The following is a 25,988-nucleotide window of genomic DNA, read 5'->3' on the forward strand; positions in this document are numbered from 1 at the left end:
ACAGGTCACCAGGCGCGCTCTGCCTGCCCTCCCCTGCCCCCATCACCCACCCCTGCGGGAAGAGAGAGGCCGGTCAGATGTTGTAGAATCGGGGGACACTCGGGGCTGGGAGAGGCCCAGTTTCTGGAACAGGGTCCACAGGGCAGGTCTGGGATTTGTCTTGGGAAGAGACTGACCCTCGCAGGAAGGCCCGAGGGGAACTGTTGGTCAGAGACCCAGGCCAAGGCCTTGGGGCCTGGGGGCGGGGCCGTCTCGGAGGGTGCCAGCCAGAAACAGGAAGAAAGATGACTTCAGTAGGAAAAAGTGCAAAAGCATCTTCATTGAACAACCGAAAGCCAGTGGCTTGGGACCCTCCCTCCCCCAAGGGCGCTCTGCCCCTGGCCCTGCACGCCTCCAGGCCCCAGCTCTCCGAGGGCGGGCAGAGAGCAGGGAGCAGCAGCCTCGGCTCCAGCTCCGGGAATGACCCCTGGGAACACTGCTCACAGGAGCCACAGGGAGCCCAAGGGGACCAGCAGGATGCAGCCCGTGTGCAGGACCGGGCGCAGGAAGGCGGGGTGGGCCCTGCTGATGAACTGGACGTCCGTGATCTGCTTCTTGATCCAGTGGGTGAAGTGGGAGGTGCTGGTGTAGATGTTGGGGAAGTGGTGCTGCTTACAGCTGAAGCTCCAGCTCTCCACCCCCATCTGGACCCACGTCTTGTTCACTTGGCAGACCAGGGAGCTGCCAGAGTTAACCTGTGAGGGGAAGAGGGAGCGTCAGGGAGGCAGCGGGAGGGTCTGCTGCAGACCCGGCATGACTTGCCCTTCCCGGGCTGTGGCCTCAGCGTGAGCTGCGCCTCGGGTCCCTGATCACGGGGCCTGGCTGGGAACCTGCTCGGCACATAGAAGCTCCACGCGGGGACCCACGGTCGGGGCCTCGCAGTCCTTCCTCTTCGGTCTCCTGCAAACTCCCCTAAATCCTGGGGGGCCTCCCAGGGGGTGCCCTGACCTTCTTCTTTCCCGCAGTCCTGCTTGCACAGTGAGCCATTGGGAATGCACACCGACCCCTCCTCTTTTTGTGCAAAGCGTAAGAATAATGCTACAACAGCATCGATCAATCCAAACGTAACTGCTGTTATTCCTCTTGATGGCAGGTTTATGGTCATTTAAAAAGTTTTACACTCTTCTATATCATTGAAAAGTTTTGTAAATTAGAAAAAAAATGGTTCTCTCTATAGACATAAACAATATAAAATTTTTGGTTGATCCTCACATGAGGATATCTTTCCATTGATTTTTAGAGAGTGGAAGGGAGCAGGAGAGACAGAGAAAGAACTTGATGTGAGAGAGACACATCAATTGGTGGCCTCCCCTATGTGCCCAGGGATTGAGCCTGCAACCGAGGTACATGCCCTTGACCAGTATCGAACCTTCAGTCTGCAGGCCAACACTCTATCCACTGAGCCACACTGGCCAGGGCAATGATACAGATTTTTGTAAAATAATGCAAACCTCTGACCCACCAGTTCTTTGCAGGATGCAGCCCCTGGAAAATTCTGGAGCATGTCAATAGGGAAATGAGTGTAAGAATATTCGGAGGAGCAGAATCTGTGATATGAAAAAAACTGGAAACTACTTCACTGTAGTAGAAAGGATAAACTGTGGCATATTCATCAAAGTGAATATTGTGGATAGAGCTGATTAATGAATTAGCTGCACGTATCACTATGGCTAACTCTCAAAAAACAATGTTGAACACAAGATGCAAGAGACAGAAGTGTGTTTACAGAATGAGGCCATTTATGCAAAACTGGTTCTGCCAGATCCAGGCATGTACTGACTGATGTTCAGACAAGCTCAAATGGCCTGGGAAGTACTGCTATCATCACCATTCCCGTGGACAGGAGCAGAGTCCGCGCACCGGGTTTTACAGACTGGGAAGCTGAAGCCCGGGAAGGGAGACTTGTCTGAGGTCTCCCAGTGCCATGTGAAAAGGAAGGCCTGGCCCCTGAAAGTCCCCTCCCTGCCCCGGCCCACACACGTCGCACCTGACAAGAGTCTGCGCCCCATTCTGAGCTGGCGCACAGCATGTCCTTCCCGATGAACTTCTTCTGGCCCTTCAGGAAGAGGAACTGATACTGCTGGTTGCAGATCTCACTTTTTATTATCTTGACAGAAACTTCCTGAAGACTGTAGGGGGACTTTGGGGCCACTAAAGAGAGAGAGAGAAATTCTGCCTCAGCATCCCTTCAATAATTTGGCACAACTTTACCTTGGGGTTATCTACATTCCCTGATGTGGGGGGCAGGGCCATTTCCTGGGGTGGTAATTTATTTATTTTGCGGGGGGGGGGAGGGGTAATTCATAAAGGCCCCGTCCATTGCCTGACTTTTGAAAAGCTCAAGCTCATTAAGAAAACGGAGTAAAAGTCTCCCAAAGGGCTTAGAGTGACATCCGGGCACTGAACGAGGACAAGGAGAGATTTCCTCAGGGATCCATGCGGGTGAGGGGCTGAGCACTGCTCCAGGCTACTTGGTCAGGTGGCAAGGCCCTGGAGCCCAGAGTGTGCCACCCCCTGGGAGGCAGGACCCCACAAAGACTCTTAGGTGCCAGAACCCCAGAGTGACGCTAATAGGGGCCATTGGTATCTCAAGGTAACAGCTGCGTGGCTGCCAAATGGTTCAGTGCCTCCTAACAGGGCCCTTGTGCCACCTGCGGACAGGGAAGCCCACTGACGTCCAGGGATGAACTCCCTGCCCTGCTGCCTGATGGCTCGGGTTGGATTTGACCTTGGGGCCTGAGGCCCATGCAGACCACGAGTGTCTTCTCCACGAGAGCACTTTGGTTTCAGCAGAGGTCGGGAGAGTGTGCAGCGCATGGAGATGCTCAGGAAATGTTTGCTGACAGGTTGACGAGGAAAGGGAGGAAGGAACGGAGGGAGGGAGGGAGGGAGGGAGGGAGGGAGGGAGGGAGGGAAGGAAGGAAGGAAGGAAGGAAGGAAGGAAGGAAGGAAGGAAGGAAGGAAGGGGCCAATGGAGATGTATTCTAAAGAGGCAAGTGTTTTGGAAACTGCCCCCTCACCTTTCACGGACGGACGTCCCCACACGATGGCCCAACACGAGGCTCCAATCTCTGGCGTGAGCTTGGTGTTCGGGAGGCAGATGGGCTGGACAAGGGGGGACCAGAGGATGGGGTCCCTGAGCTTCAGGAGGGCAATGTCATCGGATATGAGGTTCTTGAAATTCTCGTGAGTCACCAGGTGAGCGAGTGGGAGCTGAGTGCCCTTTGCTGGGAGGTGCTGGGCTCCCACGATCACCGAGTACTTGCTGGCATCCAGGGACCTGCAGGGCCGTGGGTAGGAGGCGGATCTCCAGCAGTAACCCTGCGACTCCCAGAACCCCAGCCTCACCAGGGGCCCCCAGACCGGCCCCCCCGACTGACCTCTCCAGGCAGTGCGCGGCCGTGAGGATCCACAGGTGGTGGACGACGGAGCCGCTGCAGATGTACATGCCCATGAACAGGATGCTCACCTGCCACGGCCACTTGCCCGCCTCCACCAGCTTCCCCTTCACCATCTTGCAGGACAGGTTGGTCTGACCACAGCCCCAGAACCAGGGCTCTGAGGAAAGAGACAGAGAAGGCGCCGTGCCGGCCCGTGGAGACGGCGGCAAAGGCAGCCCTCGGGCTGTAGAGGCAGGGGAGCCTCACGCACACGGCAGCTGGCAGGTGACCCAGCCAGGGCTGCCCCACAAGAACACACGTGGTCACTTTGGGTGGGCGCCCAGAGACCTTCTGTCACATGAGACCCCAAACTTTTCACCCCCAAAGTCTACTGAAAGCCCGGCTGGTGTGGCTCAGTGGTTGAGCGTCAACCTATGAACTGGGAGTTCACAGTTCGTTTCCCGTCAGGGCACACGCCCGGGTTGCAGGCTCAACCCCCAGTGTGGGGTGTGCAGGAGGCAGCCGATCGATGTTTCTCTCTCATCACTGATGTTTCTATCTCTCTCTTCCTCTCTCTCTCTAAAAATCAATACAATAAAAGACTTTTATTTTTAAATAGTCTACTGGGAAACTGGTATTGGATGCTGGCTCCACAGGTCCCTGAGGTTCTCTGGACCCGGTTTCCGATGGTGAGGTGGGGATACTGGTAAGCCACCTCCCCGAATGTTGTGACATCAGCCTCGGACGCGGGCCTTCTGCACGTGAGCAGTCGTTCATACACCGCGTCATCACAGGCCTGGAGTGCACCTCCCGGACAAGCTCATCTGCTCCACCATGTTAGCTTGTCCCCAATTTTTATTTTTATTTATTATTTTTAAAAAATATTTTTATTGATTTCAGAGAGGAAGGGAGAGGGAGGAGAGATAGAAACATCAATGATAAGAGAGGATCATTGATTGGCTGCCTCCTGCATGCCCCCTCCTGGGAATCAAAGCCTGCAACCCATGCTTGTGCCCTGACTGGGAATCGAACCCGGGTCCCTTCAGTCCGCAGGCAGACACTCTATCCATCGATTCAAACCGGCTAGGGCGTCCCCCAACTTTTAATAAGGCTCTTCCCTCGTGTCCATGTCGCCCGCAAACCAGGATGACCTGGACACTAGCTGGGTCCCCAGGGTTGGCACACCATGCAGTCTGGTGAAGATGCATCCATCGGGCGTGAGGACAGCCAACAGACACCCAGGCACACAGACCCCTCCTGCCCCGTCTCGTGTCCCTGAAGCCCTCCTCCCTGCCCCTGTGCCGTGTCCCCAAAGCCTTACCTTCCACAATGAGTGGGTTCACGATTCTGGCAAAAGACAATGGAGACGAGAGGCCGTGAAGGTCTCCCAGCCCACACGCCATGGGCAGCTGGTGCCCGGCGCCGCTGGTCCCCATCGTGGATATGGGGACAGGGCATCTCCGACGTGCAAGGATTCTAGAACTCATGGTTTGTTTACTCAGGGTAGCCAGGGGGCCTCTGCTCCAAGCCTGGGGCTCCCCCGCGGGGACAGCATCAGGAGGCTCGCAGGGAAGGAGCCGCTGTGGTCTTGGCGAGGCCCCACCCAGGCACGATGTGACGCCGCTGCCAGGACCCTGCCTAGAACGGTGCTCCTGGGCCTGACCTGAGCCTGGGCAGTGCTGGCGTCAGGCCAGTGACAGGGCCTCCTGGGCTCAGCCTGGGCCTCGACATACCCCCCTCGTGCCCATCGAGAGCCTGTGAAGCACTAGGCATCTGGCTTGTAACGGTTCCCGGGGCCCGGCCTGCGAGGCACCCCTCGTGCCCAGTCCCAGCACCTTCGTGACACCCCCCAGAAGTGAGGCACGGAGAAGGGGACGGCTCACTCCGGGGGTGGGTGGCTGAGCTGGATCTGGAGGTTTCCTGTCTCTTCCTGCATTTCCAGGAGAACAGCTGCGGGGTGGAGGGGGCCAGGGGGGCTGGGCCTCGCAGGTGGCTTCCTGAGAGGAAGCAGCATGCACACTGGGTCTTCCTGAGTCCGCAGAAGAAATGACATCATTGGGCGCCTTCCCCCCCACCCTCCACAGAGGCCCCTCACACTGTCCACGAGGATGGCTGGCTCCTGCCCACCCCCTCCCCAGTGCTGCCCAGGCACGGGGCAACGAGGTTGTTGACACACCGCGGGGGTGGGCTGGGGCCACCATCGGAGAACTCCAGAATCATGCAGGAGAGCAGACCGGGTACCTCCCACAGCTGCAGCCCCACCCGTGTGTGCCATGGACACGGACAGGCAGTGCTGTCGGGCAAAGCCCCGGCCCAGGCAACACGACTGTCCTCCCCAGCCAGGCAATGGACACGCAGTAACATGTGAAGCTCATAAACATGGTTTCGAGGAAAAGAAGCCAGTCCCGTATTGTATGAAACTCAAAAGCAGGCAAAACAACTATTTTTAGGGAAACTGGTAGAGAAGGAAGGAAATGATCATTCCTACCATCAAATTTCCTCTTTGGGAGGAAACGGGGGTAGGGAGGAGGGAAATACTTTGAGGGGAAACAATCAATCAATAAAAAAAAAAAAAAACCACACAAGGTAATTGAATAAAAATGCATATCCATTATTGCCACCAAGGTGAATACAAAAGAACTCCCAAAGTCAAAGATTCTTATATTGGGCCCTAACCGGTTTGGCTCAGTAGATAGAACATCGGCCTGTGTACTCAAGGGTCCCGGGTTCGATTCCGGTCAAGGGCATGTACCTTGGTTGCGGGCACATCCCCAGTGGGGGGTGTGCAGGAGGCAGCTGATCGATGTTTCTCTCTCATAGATGTTTCTAACTCTCTATCTCTCTCCCTTCCTCTCTGTAAAAAATCAATAAAATATATATATTTTTTAAAAAAAGATATTTTTAAAAAAGATTCTTATATTGGGTAGAAAAAAAATCCAATCACATGCTACTTTATTAAAGACTCACCTAAGACAAAGTGACACGAAGCAGTTGAAAGTAAAAAGATGGGCAAAAATTATGTCTATGCAAGCAAAAATAGAAATGGCAATGTTAATCTCTAACCAGAAAAAGACAGTCATTTTATGTTGGAAAGAGATAAAAGTTCCAATGACTATAACGTCATAAAGTTCTGTTCATCAATAACATGACATCAAACAAATGATGTCAAAAAAAAAAAAAAAAGAAGCCCACAGCTCTGCCTAAGACACCAAACCCTCCCTTGCAGTGGGAGAGTCTTCAACTCTGGCCTTTGGGGAATGAAATGCCTATAAAAACCAACCGCACACTCGACTGCTAAGGAAACCACAGTAACTTCCCTACGAGTTGAAGTCGCTTGGCCCACATTTCTTACTAGGATGCGATGAAGCAGGGATTTAATAACAAAAGACTAAGCAAATAAACCAAGTTACTTGAAATTTGAAATAATGAAAATAAATTAATTAAATGTTCAAATCAAGAAACTATAAAAGGTGCAAAATAAATGCAAGGAAAATCTGTAGGAAACATGTACAAAATATAAAATTATACCCCAATTGACTAGAACAGTAGATTTAAAAATGATCTCTATGATAGGAGCCAGATTGTTGAAAAAGAACAAACATTAAATAGGACCATTTTACATTGGTAGGGTATATGCCCCACCAAGATGGTACAGTATGCATGAACCTTGCACTCCTAACAACACAACTTTGAAACATAAAGCAAGAATTATAACTGCAAGAAGGAATAGACAATGTCTTAATTACTGTGGTAAACCTCTCAGAAATCAGCAGATTATGTATCCTATCTAATAAAAGAGTAATATGCAAATTGACCATCACTCCAACACACAAGATGGCTGCTCCCATGTGGACACAAGATGGCTGCCACAAGATGGCCGGCAGGGGAGGGCAATTGGGAGGAACCAGGCCTGCAAGGGAGGGCAGTTGTGGGTGATCAGGCCTGCAGGGGAGGGTAGTTAGGGGTTACGGGGCCAGCAGGGGAGAGCAGTTAGGGGTGACCAGGCCTGAAGGGGAGGACAGTTAGGGGCAATCAGGCCGGCAGGGGAACAGTTAGGTGTGGATCAGGTGGGCAGGGGAGTGGTTAGGGGGTGATCAGGTTGGCAGGCAGAAGCAGTTAGGGGCAATCAGACAGGCAGGCAAGCAAACGGTTGGGAGCCAGCAATCCTGGATTGTGAGAGGGATGTCCGACTGGATTGTGGGATTGGGCCTAAATGGGCAGTTGGACATCCCTTAAGGGGTCCCAGATTGGAGAGGGTGCAAGCTGGGCTGAGGGACACCCTCCCCCGCCCCCTGTGCATGAATTTCATACACCGGGCCTCTAATATATATATAAAAGCCTAAGCGACCAAACGACCGAACAACTGGTCGACCGGTCGCTATGATGCGCAGTGACCACCAGGGGCAGACACTCAATGCAGGAGCTGCCTCCTGGTGGTCAGTGCACTCCCACAGACAACCTCCCACAGCCCCTCCCCCGACCAGGCAACCTCCCATGGCCCCTCACCCCGCCAACCTCCTGCAGCCCCGATCGGCCCTGATCGGCCCCCATTGCTGATCAGGCTGAGGGATTCTACCCGTGCATGAATTCGTGCACCAGGCCTCTAGTAGAGAAGATATAAAATACTCAAAGTGTTGAGAGGATTCGAATAACATAGTCAGCACTCCTGACCGACCAGTTTATAGCTAGAACTCTGTTTTAAAACACACACTTTTGTTTCAAACACACATGAAACACAGACCAACTACTAGGCACAAATAAAACCAATTCCAAAAAGCAGCAATAATGCTATCTAATAAGGAGGGAATATGCTAATTGACCAGCACACCCTCACAAAGATGGTGGCACTCACAGCCAATAAGGAGGGAATATGCTAATGGACTGCCACGCCCTCAAAGATGGTGGCGCCCAGTCCCCTCAGCTCCGTGCACCTGCCTCCAGAGTCCCCCAGTCCCCTCAGCCTCCCAGCTGCCCAGGGCCGGCCCAAGGTGCAGGCAAGCCTCGGATGGCAGCTGCCCAGCCACCCAGGGCCGCCAAAGGCTCAGGTAACCAGGGCCGGCTGAGGCTTGTGCTGCCCGCAGTGGCAGCAGCAGAGGTGTGATGGGGGTGTCGCCTTCCCTGATCGCCTGGTCACCTCCTGCCCCTGAGGGCTCCCAGACTGTGAGAGGGGGCAGGCCGGGCTGAGAGGACCCACCCCCCCCCCCCCCCCCCGCTCCAGTGCATGAATTTTCATGCACAGGGCCTCTAGTTAAGTTCATATTGTAATGTAACTTTTAATAAAGAAAAAGGAGAACACCAGGAAATTAAATAACACCCTTCTATTTAACTCTTGGGTTAAATAATAAATATATTATGAAATTAAAAACATAAAAATGAATGACAATGAGGTCAGTACATATCAAATCCTGTGAAATATGGCCAAAGTGAGACTTTGTTATGGAATTAAGTGAAGATAGTAGAAACCGAGGACATCTATAATAATGATGGTTTTTTGAAAACCTCTAAGAAACAGACCAAAATCTGGATTTAGGCAATTTTTTTTTTTTTTATAAAGAAGAGGGGAGCTTTTGCTACAGTTTAACAAAACATAACATAAAGCAGATTGAAACAGTACAGCACTAACCCAGGGACAGACGGATCAGTGAGCAAATAATAGATAGTTCAAAAACACACCCATGAATATATTGAGATCTCATTAGGATGAACGTGGACATTCAAATCAGTAGCTCTCTACAAAAATAATGTCAACAGGGCCGGTCCTCCAGTTGGAAATAGTTAGATCCCCACCTCACACCATACATAAATAGAAATGGCAAATGGATTACAGAGTGACACGTGAAAAACTAAATTTATCAAAATGTTAAGAGACAGGAAGATAGCTTTTGTCATCTGGAGACGGGGAAGGCCATCTCGAGTAAGGAACAAAACTTGCAAAGATTGATTCGACTCTAATAATTTTAAAAGTCTTTATGGAAAAATTACCCATCCATTCCACATATTTCTAAAAGAAAATGTTTGTAAAAATCAACAAAGGCTTAATATTCAGAAAAGATAAAGACCTTCCATCAGAAAAGATAAGCCACCCAATTTTAAAAATAAGCAAAGTCTGTGAACAGAGGATTTAAAATTTTATTTTTTTATTTTTTTGTTGACAGTATTGAACAGAGGATTTACTAGAGAAGAGGTACATGTTTTTCAATAAACACATGATAAAACACTTTTCCAATTAAAAAAAAAAGCACAATGCTATAACTTTGTACCATTGGATGGACACAGGTTTAGAGATTAATATCCACTTCTAGCCAAAGGGGTAACCCATTCTCAGGTACTGCAGGTGTGCATGCACACTGATCCCGTTTGGGGGAGGGATGGATTTGATCGTATTCGTCCAAAATGATTAACTTTGTGTTTCCTTTGACTGCCCACACCCCACTCCGTGCAGGAGGGTGTTCATGGCTGCCCCAACGCTGACAAGTCAGAAACGGCCTAAAAATGGCTGCGGGCCCAGCCCGCGTGGCTCAGGGGCTGAGCATCGACTTAGGAACCAGGAGGTCACGGTTCGACTCCCAGTCAGGGCACGTGCCCGGGTTGCGGGCTCGATCCCCAGTGTGGGGTGTGCAGGAGGCAGCTGGCCAATGATTCTCTCTCATCATTGATGTTTCTCTCTCTCTCTCTCTCCCTCTCCCTTCCTCTCTGAAATCAATAAACAATATATATTTAAAACAAAACAAAACAGGTGCGGGTTAAATAACCTCCGCTACATGGCACAGAACCCAGGCAGTGGTGTAAGATTACCCATCGCTCTAGGCACTGACATGGCTTTTAAGGGATCTATTTTTTTAATGTAGGCTATGAATAATGCATATATTTAAAATCATGTATTTAAAATCATAAAGACACATTACTTAAGGATGCTACCGATGATTACTTCTGGGCAAGGAGCAGCGCTGTGGTGGGGTAGATGAGAGGGGGAATCTTTACATGTATTTCTGAATTTTTAAAGTGAATCATAGGATCGTATTCAGCTATTATAGTTTTTTAATGTAAAGAAAAATGTAGCCGTGAACATGTAATACTTTTGTAATTAGTATGTTAAAATGCCACTAAAAAAAAGTAATAGCTTCCCGGCCGGCGTGGCTCAGTGGTTGAGTGTCAAACCAGGAGGTCATGGTTCAATTCCCAGTCAGGGCACATGCCCGGGTTGCAGGCTCGATCCCCAGTACGGGGTGTGCAGGAGGCAGTTGATCCATGATTCCCTCTCATCACTGATGTCTCTCGCTCTCTCTCTCTCTCTCTTCTCTCTGAAATCAATAAAAATATATTGTTTTTAGAAAAGTAAAAGCTGACTTGGAGCATTGTATGTAGGAGCTTCCTATTGTCAGCCTATGGGGAGTGCTCCCTTACAGCATGCCCACTTCACAGATAAGAAAACTGAGGCCTCAGGCCCTTTCCTTGTGCCCCAGCACTAGTGATATAGCAAGTGATCAGCACTAGTGATCAGCCCACCTGGTAGAATTAATTCCAGGAGACCCTGCCCTCCCACCCACCCTCCCCCAGCAACCAGGGCCACCCAGAAAAGAGAACAGAACCAGCTTACATTTTCACAAATTTAATCCCTGCTGTTCTGGGCCCCAATTCCAGAGCCCTCTCGGCCACACTCCCCTTCTCCTGGTCAGCCAAGGCCTCATCATCCACCACATCCCTCCCTGTGGACTGCCCAAGCAGGACCAGGCCTCCCAGGGGCCACTCTGTCCCCACCTTGACTCTTGTTGAATAGGGACACATGACCTTGATCTGGCCCTATTCTGGAGGGGGACGGTCAGGGGCCCATCTGGGGCGGCAGCAGCCAGGATAGGAGGAGGAGCCGGACGGAGGTGCCGGGGCCTGAGGGAGCCCCGTTGCTCATTTGGTTCTTGATCCATTTGCTGTATTTGGTGACGCGCGTGTACACACCTGGGTTCTGTGCTTTGGCACAGGCCTTTTCCCAGGACATCACCCCAGCCAGGATCCATCTGTCCTCCACTTCGCAAGCCAATGGGCCCCCAGGGTCCCCCTAGGCAAAGAGAGAGGCGTGACGGAGGCTCTGGGCCCAGCTGGGACCAGGAGTCCAGGGGACCCGGACGCCCATCTGAGTTCCACTTGGAAGACCCTTTCGCTCCTTCAGGACCTCACTACCCAGGGTCCTGCGGCAGCTCCAGAGTTGGGGACCCTGTCCCAGAATATTAGGCAAAATCAAAGCCGCGGGGGAAGAGGGATGGGAGCAGAGCGCTGCCTAGGGATGGAGACAGAGGGAGGCCAGCAAGCCCCTCCCTGGGACCTTCCCCCCACCTGGGAGTCCTTCCCAACAGGAGCCCCCAGAACCTTCCCAAAACTCACATTGCACAAGTTTTCTCCATAATTGGTGGCACAGATCATGTCCCCCAAGATAAGGGGGAGGATGTGGGGGACGGAGGACTTCTTCCGGTAAATCTGGTCACACCTCTTGTTGTCCATGATGAACACCTCGGCCTCCTGCAGCTCTGGGGTCAGCGTGGAGTTGGCTGCAGCAGGTGCAATCCAAATCACAGGGACACGCTGAGAGCCAGCCGCACGCTGCTGCTCTCCAGCCTCCGAGCCCGGCCCCGGCTGTGCCCGGCCCCGGCTGTGCCCTCCGCCGCCTGACTGAAGCTCACTCCTCCTCCAGGCAGCTCAGGCAGCCCCTCGGCCCAGAGCTCACCCACACGCCTCTCAGCTGGAGCTCAAGGTCACCTGACAAGCCCGGCAGCTGTGGCTCAGGAGTTTAGCGTGGACCCCTTGAACCAGGAGGTCACGGTTCAATTCCCGGCGTGGGGCGTGCGGGAGGCAGCCGATCAATGATTCTCTCTCATCATTGATGTTTCTATCTCTCTCCCTCTCCCTTCCTCTCTCTGGAATCAATAAAAAAATATATTTTTTAAAATCCTTTTTAATAAATGATCACCTAACAAGTCTTTCCCTGTCAGCCTGCACCCTCCGCTCAGGGGTGAGCTCCCTGGGGGCAGGGCATGTGCTCCCATCGCCAAGGGTTGGCGTGTGGCAGATGCTTGAGGTCGTGAAGTGAACACGTGAGTGAGCGAATCGGCGACTCCCTGACTCTGAGCTTCTGAGAGGCTGGGCCTGACGGAGGGCCCACAGCAATGGGCAGCAGTGCCCACGTGAGAAGCAGTCTTAACACATCAAGGACCAGGGGCCGGAGGTCACGGCCACGAGTTCCGAGAGCAGGCAAGGCCCCAGGAGGAACTGCTGCAGCCTCTGGGGGACCCCCACCCCAACCCCCTCCTGCTCACCTGAGTAGCGCAGCTTGGCCTGGCTCCAGCCGGTCACCCAGCACTGCGTCCCCACCTTCAGGTCGAAGGTGGGCTCGGGGAGGCAGATGGGCTGCACGTACTTGCTGAAGACGACGGGGGTGTGCAGCTGGAGCAGGGCCACGTCGCCTATGATGAAGGTCCGGCCCCAGAACTTGGGGTGCACGACGATGTCCTTCACCGGAATTGAGACGGCCTTCCCGGGGTCCGTGGGCTTCAGCTGAGCGGTGCCAAGAGTCACGGAATACTCTTTGGTGCTGCAGGGGACACAGCCCACCTGGTAGGTGCCAGGGTCCCAGGGCACCTGCTCCTACCCCCACCCAGGACCCCTCCCTTAGCAGGCGCCCTGCGGATCCAGCCTGGAGGCCCTTGGGGTCAGAGATCCGGCTGCCTCCCCATCCATCATTCAAGTTGATTCAAGGTGGCCTGGCCACTGTGTTGTGTGTACAGGGGTTAGTCCACATGTATGTTTTCATGCATTAGAGTTTGTTGCCCTACTTAGCACACGGTCTTTGTTGCTGGGGGCTCCTGTCCCAGCTCAGTCCCTGGCCCCTGTGAGGTCCTCCTGTCTGGGCACTCCTTCCCACGCCCCCTACCTCCCCACTCATGTGGCTTCCCAGGAAGCGAGGAAGCCACACAGGGCCTGTGGCAGCCCCGGGTCTCCGGGCCCCACACGCGTGGCCGCACTCACCCCTCGATGCAGTGGGCAGCGGTCACCACCCATTTGTGGTCCACGAGGGCCCCTCCACACACGTGCTCATCTTCCACGCGGAGGCTCACCTCCCAGGGCCAGTGGCGGCTCACGTCCACGTCCTCCGACCACCAGGGCTTGCCACAAGCTTCTGGAACAAGGTGCCGAGGAGGCGCAGTGAGCACCCAGAGGAGGAGCGGAAGGACCGCGACCAAGATGCCCCGGGGCGTGTGCACCAGGCCGTAAGCCCAGGGCTCGTTCCCATGTCAGAGACAGGAGAGAAGGGCAGTGGCCGCCCACAGAGTGAGCCAGGCAGAAAGCGACAGTGACAGAGATGAAACGCTTCGAGATGGCGACAGCACGGGGCGGGGGGCGGGACACGGAGAATGCATTTTCTGTTGGGTGTGCTGGGTAGAGAACTATCACTGACTGTGAGAGTAAGTTGTTGAAGGATTATATATACACAAAAAAGGTACACAAATGCCCTGGCTGGTCTGGCTCAGTGGATAGAGCATCGTCTGCGGACTGAAGGGTCCCAGGTTCAATTCCAGACAAAGGCAGGTGCCCAGGTTGTGGGCTTGACCCCCAGTAGGGGGCGTGCAGGAGGCAGCCAATCAATGATTCTCTCTCATCACTGATGTTTCTCTCTCCCTCTCCCTTCCTCTCTGAAATCAATAAAAATACATTTTTTAAGAAAAGGTTGGGAAGAGAGTAAAGAGAGGGAATAGGAGTGAAGCATGGACATAAACAGGAATAACTTAATCAAATAATTCAGGACAAATCAGGGCAAAAGGGGCCACGAACAGCAGATACACCAGCCTCCACCCTTGAAGCGTCAGGAAAAGGCAGGGAGACCCAGAAGAGCCAGCTCTGCGGGCACTGCCACGGGCACTGCCACGGGCTCTGCGGGCACTGCCTCGGGCACTGTGGACACTGCCACGGGCTCTGCGGGCACTGCCACGGGCTCTGCGGGCACTGCCACGGGCTCTGCGGGCACTGCCACGGGCACTGCCACGGGCTCTGCGGGCACTGCCACGGGCTCTGCGGACACTGCCTCGGCCACTGCCACGGGCTCTGTGGACACTGCCACGGGCTCTGCGGGCACTGCCACGGGCTCTGCGGACACTGCCTCGGGCACTGTGGACACTGCCTCGGGCACTGTGGACACTGCCACGGGCTCTGCGGGCACTGCCTCGGGCACTGCGGACACTGCCACGGGCTCTGCAGGCACTGCCACGGGCACTGCCACGGGCTCTGCGGGCACTGCCACGGGCTCTGCAGGCACTGCCTCGGGCACTGTGGACACTGCCACGGGCTCTGCGGGCACTGCCTCGGGCTCTGCGGACACTGCCACGGGCTCTGCAGGCACTGCCACGGGCTCTGCCACGGGCTCTGCAGGCACTGCCACGGGCTCTGCGGGCACTGCCACGGGCCGGAGGCTCCCTGAGCAGAGGAGCCGTTTAGAACGGAGGTGTCTGTGTAGCAGAGGGCACCTCCCTGGTCAGGGGGCTGGGCTGGAAGCAGAGGCTCTGCGTCCCACGGAACGCTCTTCCTCCCGCCGTGGGTCTGTCCCGGCAGCACAGGCTGGCCTTTGGAAAGCAGGCCCTTTCCACTAAGTGCCCTTCCTTCAGCCCAGGGGCACTAGCCGCAGGTGACCCTCTTCAGAACCGCCGCCCCCCCGCCAGGAGCTGAGGCGCTCCTGCAGCGCGCTCACCCTACCCACCTGATTGGGTGTCGTCTTCTCTGTCACCTGGAGGAGAAAAGGGGACAGAGATGGAGAGAGAGGTCACGACAAGAGGAGAATGAAGAGGGTGTTTTCGTGAATGAGTTCCTTTATTCATTCACCAATATTTCTCCTCTCCCCTCGCTCCCAGCCCGGAGCCCCGGGCTGTAGAACACAGGTCATCAGGCAGGTCCATGCTGCACTGGCCTCGAGGGCCACGCCGCCAGCAGGGGAAACAAGGAAACGCCGTCACCTGCCGGAGGCCGATGCAGAGACGAGGCCCCAGATGTCAGGTGAGCCCCGAAGAGGCAGTGACAGAGAGGCGCTGGCAAGAGGGGGCATTGCGCCAGGCCTCACAGAGAAGGTAAGCCGCCAATGAGACGAGACCATGACATTCCTTACAAAGGAAACCGTGGTGCAGGCCTGAACTCTTTGGGATAAAGGGCAAGGCCTGTGATGGCAAGAATGATGCCGGGGAGCAGAGCCCGGGAGGAGGGAGGCAGTGAAGGTGGGACAGGGGCCCGGCTCGTCGTGAAGGCAGCAAAGAGAACGGTAGGAAGGTGACAGGCTGAGGGCAGCGAGGCCCCACGGGAGGCGCTGCAGAAACCAGGCAAGAAATGCGGAGTCTGAGGGCAGACTGGTGTGAGCACAGAGTGCTGAGCAGAGGGGGGGCTCGGGGACACGGCGAGTCCAGGATGACCCCCCTCCCCATCTCCGATTCTAGAGACGAGTGGCTGCCATCCACTGAGTCAGAGGTCAGAGTGAGGAAGCCCAACCTGTAGGAGGAGGAGAGGTGACTGGGGAGGGGGTCCCAGAAGCCCAGAAGGCCCCATCCCGGCCTCCAGGGGGATTTCGGGGTGAGGAGGGGAGGGGGGGCGTTGGGGAAGAAGGCGGGGACCTGCCGCCTCACCCCAGCTCAGCAGTGGCAGCGGCAGCAGCAGAAGGAAGAGGAGGCTCAGGCCTCCGGGCCCAGCGCGGAGGCCCCCCAGCGAGGCGGCCATGAGCCGGTAGGCGGAACCTGCCGAGTGAGACGCGAAGGCCCCCCATGCGCGCGGGCAGCGATGCGCCTCCAGCACGTTACCCGCCGGATCCCCAGGCGCGAGCCGCCCTCCTGCCGCCCGCCCCGAACCACGAGGAGGAGGAGGAGGAGGATGGCGCTTCGGGGCCCTAGCACCCCGCCCCCCCCCACCCCCCGACCCCCGCGCCAGTTCCTGGAAGGTGACCTCCAAGCCCTGGACCTGAGATTGCCCCCCAGGTGGCCAGCCCCACAACAGCGCCCCCAAGTGCCTTAAATTGGTGACAGCGCCCCCAGATCCTGGCTGGTGCAGACACCCCCGAATCCCTGGAGCAGGGATGGCGCCCGTCACCCAGCCCCGCGGCGCCCTGGTCCCCGCGCTGGGCGCACGGGAGACTTACGTTCATCTTGAGAATCTGGAAAGCGGTAGGCAGCGCAAGAGAAGAAGGTTTCCGGTTCGGCTGGGAACCGGGACGATGTCTTAGAGAAATTGATATCGGAGCCGAACCAACAGGGTGGCCGTGGGGTCTGGAAGGACGCTGTCCTTGAACTGTCCTTGAGTCGCTGGTGGGGCAGAGGTTGGGAGAAGACCACCGAGATTTCTGTTTCTCTTGTCCAGGGTGGAGGGCCCAGCTTGGGGACCACATCTAAGGGGGTGCAGGGGGTTCCCACCAATAGGTGAGTAGAGTCCTGTGTACCCGTGTTGAGCGTGGTCCCCAGGGCAGCAGCAGCATCACTTGGCAGCTAGTTGGAGAGGCACGTTCTCAGGCCCCGCCCAGGCCCACAGGCCTGGGAACTCTGAGGGACCGGGACCAGTGGTCTGTATTTTAACCAGCCACAGGGAATGCTGATGCAGGGGAAGCGTACACCACGGCGGAGTGGAGCCATCAGAAGGAGAAAGGCTACCTGCTGACCAGGCTATGGGAACGAGAACTTCAATGGACATTTAACCGATGAATATTCAGTGGCTGGATCTGCACTAAGGGATGGAGTTGATGTAAGCTGTCTCACCCAGCCTTCCTCAGCGGGCCGCAGGGGGACTCTGAGCCCTGGAGGGACACCTGGACCGGGGACAGCAGGGTCAGAAGACGGGGAGAGAGTGACCAGCAGCGAGGCCGAGGACCGGACCACTGGGCCCTGGAGTGAGGATAAAGAACTAGATCCAAACACAATGACTCTCTCTTGGTTGTAATTCCTTTTATACTTAAAACTTCAAGTCAAAACCACAACACTATCTTTTTTAAATAAGCGATTATAAGGACCTATCGATAAAGAATTGCGAAAGATCAAAAAACACTATCATTCCTTCTTTACTTCAGAGAATAAAACTCACAAAATATAAAGTCTGCTAGTCTGTCTGCATCAAAAACCCCACCTACTCAGCAATGTACAAGTGTGATGATGCTCATTTTATTAAACAAATGTGTGTGCCATTGATTGGAGGCATCTTTTAACAAAATTAATGTCTTTCAGATTCTATTAAAGTAACAACATGCCCTCAGCATATAAATATCAGCTAGTAGGTGCCCAGCTGGCGTGGCTCAGTGGTTGAGCATCATCCTATGAACCTGGAGGTCATGGTTCGATTCCCAGTCAGGGTGCATGCCCGTGTTGTGGGCTTGATCCCCGGGAAGGGGCGTGCAGGAGGCAGCAGATCAGTGATTCTCTCTCTCCTCTCCCTTCTGCTCTGAAACCAATATATATATATATATATTTTACATGTCAGCTAGTGGGAAATCAGCCGTTCCCACGTGAGCAGTTATCCAGAGAGCATTCCTATTTTGCACCATAAAACTGATTAGAGGCTAATCCTTTGTGTTTTCATGAATAAGAAACAGAATACTAAAAATATGTAATTCTAAAGAATTACCAAAGATACTACTGTTTTAAAAAAAGCAGAATACTGAAATCAATGTTAAAATTAAACATAATGAATAGTTTCTTAAATACGAAAACTGAATGGCCTGTGTAAAGCACCTTGAGACAAAAAGCTTACATCTCATGCTTTACACTCATCATCGATATGTAAAGCATGTACATCTACATTCGCCCACAAAGCCCAGGAAGCAGAGCTTCAGAACACACAAGACGGTCTCCAAACATTTATTCGACTGACATCAGAAATCTCGGCACTCCTTCCTGTCTCAGCACAACGTGCGGTGAGCCTGGATGTGGCCACCGGGGCACTGAGGGAGGGGGTTCCAAGACCGGGTTGACCCGGGAGGCTTACGTGGCAGAGGCTGGCCACTCACGGGTGGATCCACATGGGGTGCAGGGAACTTCTCCCCACCCCAGACACCTGAGTCCCGAGGAAATCACACCACAGCAGGGACAGGGTGGCACCTCGCTCACTCTCTCTCTGGACAATCACCAAGCTGACTGGTGTGACAGTGTCAGGCAAGGGCCTGAAACCACTGGGTCTAATGGTGTCCAGCGCTGATGGCGTCTCTTTCTTCCTCGGTAAACCTCCGAGACGTCCGTGCGGCACCTGCTCCCCTGGGCAGGCCAGCCGGCCCCGGAGCTGGATGGTTTCAGCCTCCCTCCCAGCAGGTGTAGGCGGGGCCGGGGCCAGGGACCGGAGCACCAGGTGGGGACACTTTCGGGAACTCCAGTCTCACTTCTATGCTCTGTTGTGTGGCTCCCCAGGGCCAGTGGGTCCCAACGGGAACGTGAGGGGAGGGAGCTGAGGAAAGGGAGGTGGGAGGAGAGGCCTCGAGGGAGACTCCGAACAGGAGGGAGCAAGCCTCTGGTCACAAGGTCACCAAGACGCCCAGGGGCAGCACCAGACACAGGGGCAGGGCGGGGAGGCCTGCGGAGTCTTGAGAAGAGGCCAGGCTCATCTGGTCAATGACCCAGTCCTTGTAGAAGCTGACTTCTGTGTAAACTCCAGGGTATCCTTTGCGACCACAGCCGATGCCCCAGCTCACAATCCCCACCTGGATCCAGGTGTTATTAAATTCACAGACCAGGGGGCCCCCAGAATCTCCCTGGAGAGAGACAGAGAGAGAAACAAATGGAGCAATGAAAGACCAGCATCAGAGCCGGCTGGCTGCCCGCAAGGCACTGGACACACATGGGCGCCCCCAGGCACCCACCAGGCTAGGGTTCTGAGAAAGAGATTTAAAAGCTGAGAATTTGTATACATACTCAAAACTGTGCCCAGAAAATACTGACTATAAACAGAACATGTACACACTCTGAGACAACAATAATGACTGAAGCCCTTGCCTAATACATTGCCTGTCACACAGAAGGGGCTCACAACAGGTGACCCCTCTTACTGGTGTGTCCTGCCTTCCCCCCCCTCCTCCCTGCCCCCCTGCAGGCAGCATCCTCTCCTCTTTACTGAAAGGCTGGGTCAGGGTCAGACCAGCCTGGCAGAGCCGCTGCAGCGTGTCCCACTGAATCCCCTTCATTCGAATGGAGAGTGAATGGAGGGGCTGGCAGGCAATGCAGGTCCCACTGCCTGTGATGAACCCCAGGGGGTAACCCCAGGGCAGAGGTGGCAAAGGGCTGTGGACTGACCTGGCAGGAATCCTTTCCGAGTTCATTGAAAGCACAGACACACCCTTCCCTGACTACGTCAAGCCTGGTTCCTATCCTCTTCTTGAGTATCTCGTTACACTTCTCGTGGCGAATAATCTTTAGCTCAGCCTCCTGGAGCAACTCGGGGGCTGCCTCCTTTGGATCTGGAAAGACAATGTCGGACAAGGGGGTCTGCTTGGTGGCACCCACTCTGGGTTCCACACAGTGTGTGCACACACTCATCCTCTTAGGGCAGCGGCTCTTGTCCCCACTGGACATTGGAGGGAAGGAGACCCAACGTGGACATGGGGAGAGGAGGAGGTGAGCATCAAAACCAAGACAAGAGAAGGAAGAACCGATCAGGACCGGAGGAGGCGAGGCCTTACCAGCCTGAGAAATCAAACCAAGCACCTGTCACTCTGAGTGCCCTCAGCAATCGCGACAGGTGCCCTAGACATCAGAGTTTCTTCCCCTGGGAGCAGGATCTCAGCCTGTCTTCAGGAACTGCCCCTCAGGCACCAAATCCAGCCTCCGGGGCAGGAGGCCCTGCAGTGTCACTGAGAGGCACTCACTGAAACCTCCCCAAGCACCAAGGCAAGCACTTCCGGTCGGGACAGCTCCGATCAGCAGACAAAACCCACCTGAGCTAAAACCCACCTTGCTTGTCACCCAAGGTCCTGGCCTGTGAATAGAAATGTGCAACCCCATCAAACTACCCCCTAGCAGCAGCTCTCCCCTCCTCCCTCACCCTCTTGCTAGAGAACTAACTGCCTCCCTGGCCTCCCTTTGGCTCCAACCCCGGGGCACCTCTCCCCGGGCCTGAATGTGCTTCCCGGTCTCACCTTTTTCACGCAGTTTGCCCCATCCCGTCACCCAGCAGTCCGTGTCAGTCTGCACCATGAAAGTCTTTTCGGGGAAGCACACGGGCTGGATGTAGGTGGAGTAATTCACGGGGAACTCGAGCAGAATCAGGGCAATGTCGTTCTCGATCGTTATGAAACTGTTGTAATCCTGGTGGACGACGATGTCGCGAACTGGGACTTTGACCGCCCTTTTGGAGGCGTGATACACGTGCAGGCCTCCTACCTTCACCGTGTAATCCAGGTGGCTGCAGAGATCCTGGGTGCTCTGTATTCCCTTCCACGGGGTCTAGGTCTTCCCAGACCGCCCTATCTCCAACGCCAGCCTTCAGCCACTTCCCTCCCTCCAAACCGCATCCCTTCCCCGGGCCCCTAGCCACTCCATCCAGGGGTTCTCAGAGTCTGGTCCCCGGGTGAGCAGCATCAACATCACGGGGAAGGTGTCAGAATGGCAAAGTCCTGGTCCCAGTCCCCATCTAGTCACTGAATCACAACTGCTCGGGGTTGGGGACAGGCCATCTGTATTGAACAAGCTCTGCAGGTCTTTCTGGGCTCACACCTCCCCCCCCCCCCAAGGATCCCCCAGGTGAGACTTTGCCCACACACTGCCCCCCACTGGCATCTCCCCGCTTCTTGCCATGGGGAAAGCTAACCAGCACTGGCTTCAAGGCAGCGGCTTTGAACCTGGTTTTGGATCTGGACTGTCCAGGCTCCCAAGGGCCCTACCACCACCTGCCTCTGACCACAACCGGAAGAAGAGAAAGCTCGGGGAGGGACTGGCCAGGAGCCGAGCCGCAGCCTGCAGAACTCACCCGTAGATGCAGTGGGCGGCGGTCATCACCCAGCGGTTGGCGATGAGGGAGCCCCCGCACACGTGTTGGTCCTCGACCTGCAGGCTCACTTGCCAGGGCCACTGCCCCTCCGCGGCCGGCCTCCCGCCCACGACCCTCATGCTCTGGTGGCCGCAGCCTGGAGCAGGTGAGGGGGGAGCACTGAGAGGCTCACGCCGCCGGCACCCCACACCGGGGCCGCGACCCTCAGGAATCTCAGGGCCCAGAGCGACTCCGGCCCGGACCCCAGAACTGGGAAGGTCATGCCCCCTGGCCCCCCAGCACCGGCTGGCCCAGCAGCAGCACCTGGAGCCACGGGCCGCGTCGTCCCGCTGTCTCCCGTTGCGGGCTGTGTGGGCGGTGCTGGCGGTGTCTGGGGGCCCACCACCGTTTTGTGGGCATCAGGGCCCCCTGGGGTAGACGCCGCCAAAGCGGGGGGCCCGGGCGCCCCAGGGGATCCGGGGCCCTCGGAGGGCCCCTGAGCCCCTACAGGTGGCAACTCCCGCGGGCTCGCCCCAGGGTCCTGGCGGCCGCCCCCCGAGGGTGCGGGTGAGGGTGCGGGCGAGGGTGCGGGCAGCCCCGCCCCGCCCCACCGCCCCGCCCCGCGCGCCCGGGCCTCCGGGAGCCGGGGCAGCCGCAGCAGGAGCAGGACCAGGAGGCCCAGGGCGCCGAGGCCGCCCCGGAACGGCATGGGCCCCGCCAGTGGCCCCTCCGCCGGCGCCCCCTCGCAGCGGCTCCGGCCCCGGCCCTGGTGTTGGCGGAACCAGGGTCGCGCCGCGTGCGTGCCTGCGTATGTGCGTGCGTGTGCGTGTGCGTGTGCGTGTGCGTGTGCGAGCGTGCGTGGGGTCACCTGGGGGTCAGAGCTGTTCACGCAGATGCGCTCACAGCCGGCCGCGCTGGGATCAGGCCTTTCTGCGCGTTTCCGCCCCTTCTTGTTTGGGGCAAACACTCCGCGTCCTTCGGCAGCGCCACGTGCAGGCGCTGAGCTCTGGAAGCAGCCCCAGTGCCCACGGGCGATGGGGGCGCCCCACTCGGCGGAATGCCCACCGGCGATGGGGGGTCCCCACTCGGCGGAATGCCCACCGGCGATGGGGGCGCCCCTCACGGTGGAATGCTCCGCTGCTGCGAAAAAAGAAAGGACTCCTTCCATTCGCAACAGCGTGGAGGGGCCCGGAGAGCATTATGCTAAGAAAGAAGCCGGTGGGAGAAAGGTAAGTATCCCATGATCTCACTCGTTGGTGGAATCTAATGACCAACATAAACTGATGAGCAAAACAGATCCAGAGACAGAGAAGCTTGGAAGAGACCGTCCAACCGCAGAGGAAAGGCGGGGAGGCGGCAGGGGCACCAAGAGATCAACCGAAGGACGTGCGTGCATGTGAGCATGACACATGGACACAGACAGGGGGCGGGGGGCAGGGACAGGTCACTGGGGCAAAAGGAGACATATGTAATACTTTAAACAATAAACAATAAAATAAAAAATAGAAAAGTGGAACCGACTTAACCTCCTAGCAACAGTGGGGAAAAACAACAACAAAAACTTAAACTCCTTAACATAAAGGTTGCATTTAACATTACTAGGCACTACGTTAGAGATAACAGTGCTACCTTAAAAAAAATCAACCCCCATATGAAAAGAGCCATTAGCAAAATGCAAATTAAAACTCCATTGAGAGAAAGTTAAAAATAGTGCCCAGCAGGTGTGGCTCAGTGGTTGTGTCAGCCTATGAACCGGGAGGCCACAGTTCAGTTCCCCTCAGGCTGCAGGCTCCATCCCCTGTAGGGGGCATGCAGGAGGCAGCCAGTCAGAGATTCTCTTTCATCATTGATGTTTCAATATATATATACTAGCGTTCCCGTTGCAGGAAAAATCCTGCAATAGGGTTTCCTGCTTTTCCCTTCTCCCCTGGCCCCGCCTCCGCTCCTCCCTTGTCCCCGGCCCGCCTTCTCCGCCAGCCAGCCTGCTTTTCTCCCTTCTCCACCCCGCCCCCCCCTGCTTGCTTGCTTCTCCGCAGCTTTGCTCCCTTCTGCAGCTCTTGGCTTCTTTCTACGCTGTCTTGATATGCAAATTAGCCGCCATCTTTGTTGGGGCAATTTGCATACTCGTCCTGATTGGTTGGTGGGCGTGGCTTGGGTGTAGCAAAGGTGCGGTCAATTTGCATATTTGTCTATTATTAGGTAGGATCAGTAAAAGAGTAAGATGCAAATTGACCATACCTTCGCAACTCCCACCAGCCAATCAGGAGTGAGTATGCAAATTAACCCAACACAGATGGAATGTTAATTTGCATATGCAGGCACCGAGTGGCCGGAGGCGGGGCAGGACGCTTGCCTCTGGGCAGCGTGAGAAGGCAGAAAGGCGGCTCAGGCTGGAGCGAAGGTGGTGCCAGCAGCCAGGGGAAGAAAGACCCATTCTTGCACGAATCTTCGTGCATCGGGCCTCTAGTATATATATAACACCCAATACTGACAGGGATGCAGATATTGAATCATTCATACATTGTGCCAGGAATGTAAAATATTCCTGTAAACCTCTCTGGAAAACAGATTGGCAGTTTCTTTAAAAATAAAATATCCAATTACCGTATGACCCCGTAATTGCACTCCTGGGCATTTATCCCAGAGAAATAAAGATTTATGTTCACACGCACACACACAAAAATAACTGTTCAAACGTTTATGGTAGCTAAATTCATAATACAGTAGTCCCCCCTTATCCACGGGTTCACCCTCTGTGGTTTCAGTTACCCATGGCCAGTTGTGGTCCAAAAATGTTAAATGGAAAAAATCCCAGAAATAAACAATTCATACATTTTAAATGTCCCTCCATCCTGAGTAGCGGGATGAAATATCACACTGTCCCGCCAGGTATGTGAATCATCCCCTTGTCCATGTCTCCATGCTCTCCACGCACTACCCACCCGCTAGTCACTTAGCCGCCATCTCCGTGGTCAGGTTGACTGCCTCAGTGTCGCAGTGCTGTGCCCAAGTCACCTCATTATACTGACTGTTGGCCCCAAAGCACAAGAGGGATGATGCTGGCAATTTGGATACGCCAAAGAGAAGCCGTAAAGTGCTTCCTCTGAGTGAGAAGGTGAGTACAGTGCAAGACATTCTGAGAGAGACCACCATTCATGTAACTTCTCTCACCTTATATTGTTATACTTGTTCTCTTTTTATTACTAGTTATTGTTGTTCATCTCTTGCTGCGCCTAATTTATAAATTAAACTTTATCATAGATATATACGTATAGGAAAAAACATAGCACAATTTACCCTTGAACAACATGGGACTTACGGATTTACCCCTTGCAGTTGAAAATCCACCTATAACTTACCTACCAATAGCCTACTGTTGATGGCTAACCTTACTGATAACATAAACAGTTGGTTAACATGGATTTTGTATATTATATGTATTATGTAATGTATTCTTTTTAAAATATATATATATTTTATTGATTTTCTACAGAGAGGAATGGAGAGGGACAGAGAGTCAGAAACATCGATGAGAGAGAAACATCCATCAGCTGCCCTCTGCACACCCCCTACTGGGGATGTGCCTGCAACCAAGGTACATGCCCTTGACTGGAATCGAACCTGAGACCCTTCAGTCTGCAGGCCGACACTCTATCCACTGAGCCAAACCGGTTAAGGCTGTAATGTATTCTTCCAATAAAGTAAACTAGAGGGAAGAGAATGTTTTTTTAAGACAATCATAAGGAAGAGAAAGTAAATTTTCAGGACTGTATATATTTATTGAAAAAAATTCGTGTATCAATGGACCTATGCAGTTTGAAGCCATGTTGTTCAAGGGTCAGCTGTATGTATAGGGTTCGCTACTATCCACGGTTTCAGGCGTCCCCTGGGGGTCCTGAAGTGTATTCCTCACAGAAACAGGCTCTACTGTAGCCAACATCCGGAAAAGCCCTGGAGGAGACAGAAGAACGGCCTCCCAAAGATGTCCACATTCTAGTCCCTGGAACCTGTGAACATATTACCTTCATGGCCAAAGGCATGTGACACAATAAAAAGCCCTCTGGGTCACACGCATATGAATGGCCACAGTGCTTTGTAGTTCCTCCCATCAAGAGATGAAGTTAGGCCCTGGCCAGTGTTGCTCAGTGGTTGAGCATCGGCCTATGAACCAGGAGGTCATGGTTTGATTCCTGGTCAGGGCACGTGCCTGGGGTCGCGGGCTCAATCCCCAGTGTGGGGCGTGCAGGAGACAGCCAATCAGTGATTCTCTCTCATCATTGATGTTTCTATGTCTCCCTCTCTCTCCTGAACAAACGGGTCGCACTGCACGGCACTGGGCAGGCTGTGCGGTAGGCCTTCCCCAGGCTCCCACCAGCCCAGGGTTCTGTGCATATGAGAACTGAAAAGTTAATAGGAAAACTTTAATGTCATCCAAGGATATTATAACTGGTTGCTTCCCAAACCGCAGTGGTTGTTAAATATTCTGAATATCACCTCTCCTGGTAGCCCCCAGATCCTTCCATTTGCCTAGAGTTTCTCTAGAGGTCCTAACCCATAGAGCCAGCGCCCTCCACAGGGTAAGCCCCACTCCCAGACACCCCAGACACCCCTCACGTCACA

The 25,988-nt window shown here is 54.6% G+C and overlaps 3 protein-coding genes across 3 annotated transcripts; all 3 read right to left on the reverse strand.

Annotated features, from left to right (window-relative positions):
* Positions 1-299: 299 nt before the first annotated feature.
* Positions 300-4,878, reverse strand: PRSS46P (serine protease 46). Its single transcript, XM_008156031.3, has 5 exons — positions 4,741-4,878; positions 3,420-3,597; positions 3,060-3,319; positions 2,027-2,190; positions 300-734 (listed from the first exon to the last, which is right to left on the reverse strand). Exons 1-5 carry the CDS (start codon positions 4,853-4,855, stop codon positions 480-482), a joined length of 972 nt encoding a protein of 323 aa, XP_008154253.2. The 5' UTR covers positions 4,856-4,878; the 3' UTR covers positions 300-479.
* Positions 4,879-11,012: 6,134 nt separating this feature from the next.
* Positions 11,013-16,194, reverse strand: PRSS45P (Putative serine protease 45). The gene is made up of 6 exons (XM_028160791.2): positions 16,067-16,194; positions 15,157-15,183; positions 13,434-13,584; positions 12,725-12,999; positions 11,796-11,959; positions 11,013-11,472 (listed from the first exon to the last, which is right to left on the reverse strand). The coding sequence occupies exons 1-6, from the start codon at positions 16,155-16,157 to the stop codon at positions 11,239-11,241; spliced, it is 942 nt and encodes a 313-aa protein (XP_028016592.1). The 5' UTR covers positions 16,158-16,194; the 3' UTR covers positions 11,013-11,238.
* Positions 16,195-18,259: 2,065 nt separating this feature from the next.
* Positions 18,260-22,077, reverse strand: LOC103300902 (serine protease 44-like). Its single transcript, XM_028160585.2, has 5 exons — positions 21,693-22,077; positions 21,369-21,525; positions 20,539-20,804; positions 19,697-19,860; positions 18,260-19,158 (listed from the first exon to the last, which is right to left on the reverse strand). The coding sequence occupies exons 1-5, from the start codon at positions 22,075-22,077 to the stop codon at positions 18,922-18,924; spliced, it is 1,209 nt and encodes a 402-aa protein (XP_028016386.2). The 3' UTR covers positions 18,260-18,921.
* Positions 22,078-25,988: the final 3,911 nt, after the last annotated feature.

Source organism: Eptesicus fuscus, chromosome 18, assembly GCF_027574615.1.
Source record: "Eptesicus fuscus isolate TK198812 chromosome 18, DD_ASM_mEF_20220401, whole genome shotgun sequence".
Taxonomy (NCBI): Eukaryota; Metazoa; Chordata; class Mammalia; order Chiroptera; family Vespertilionidae; genus Eptesicus; species Eptesicus fuscus.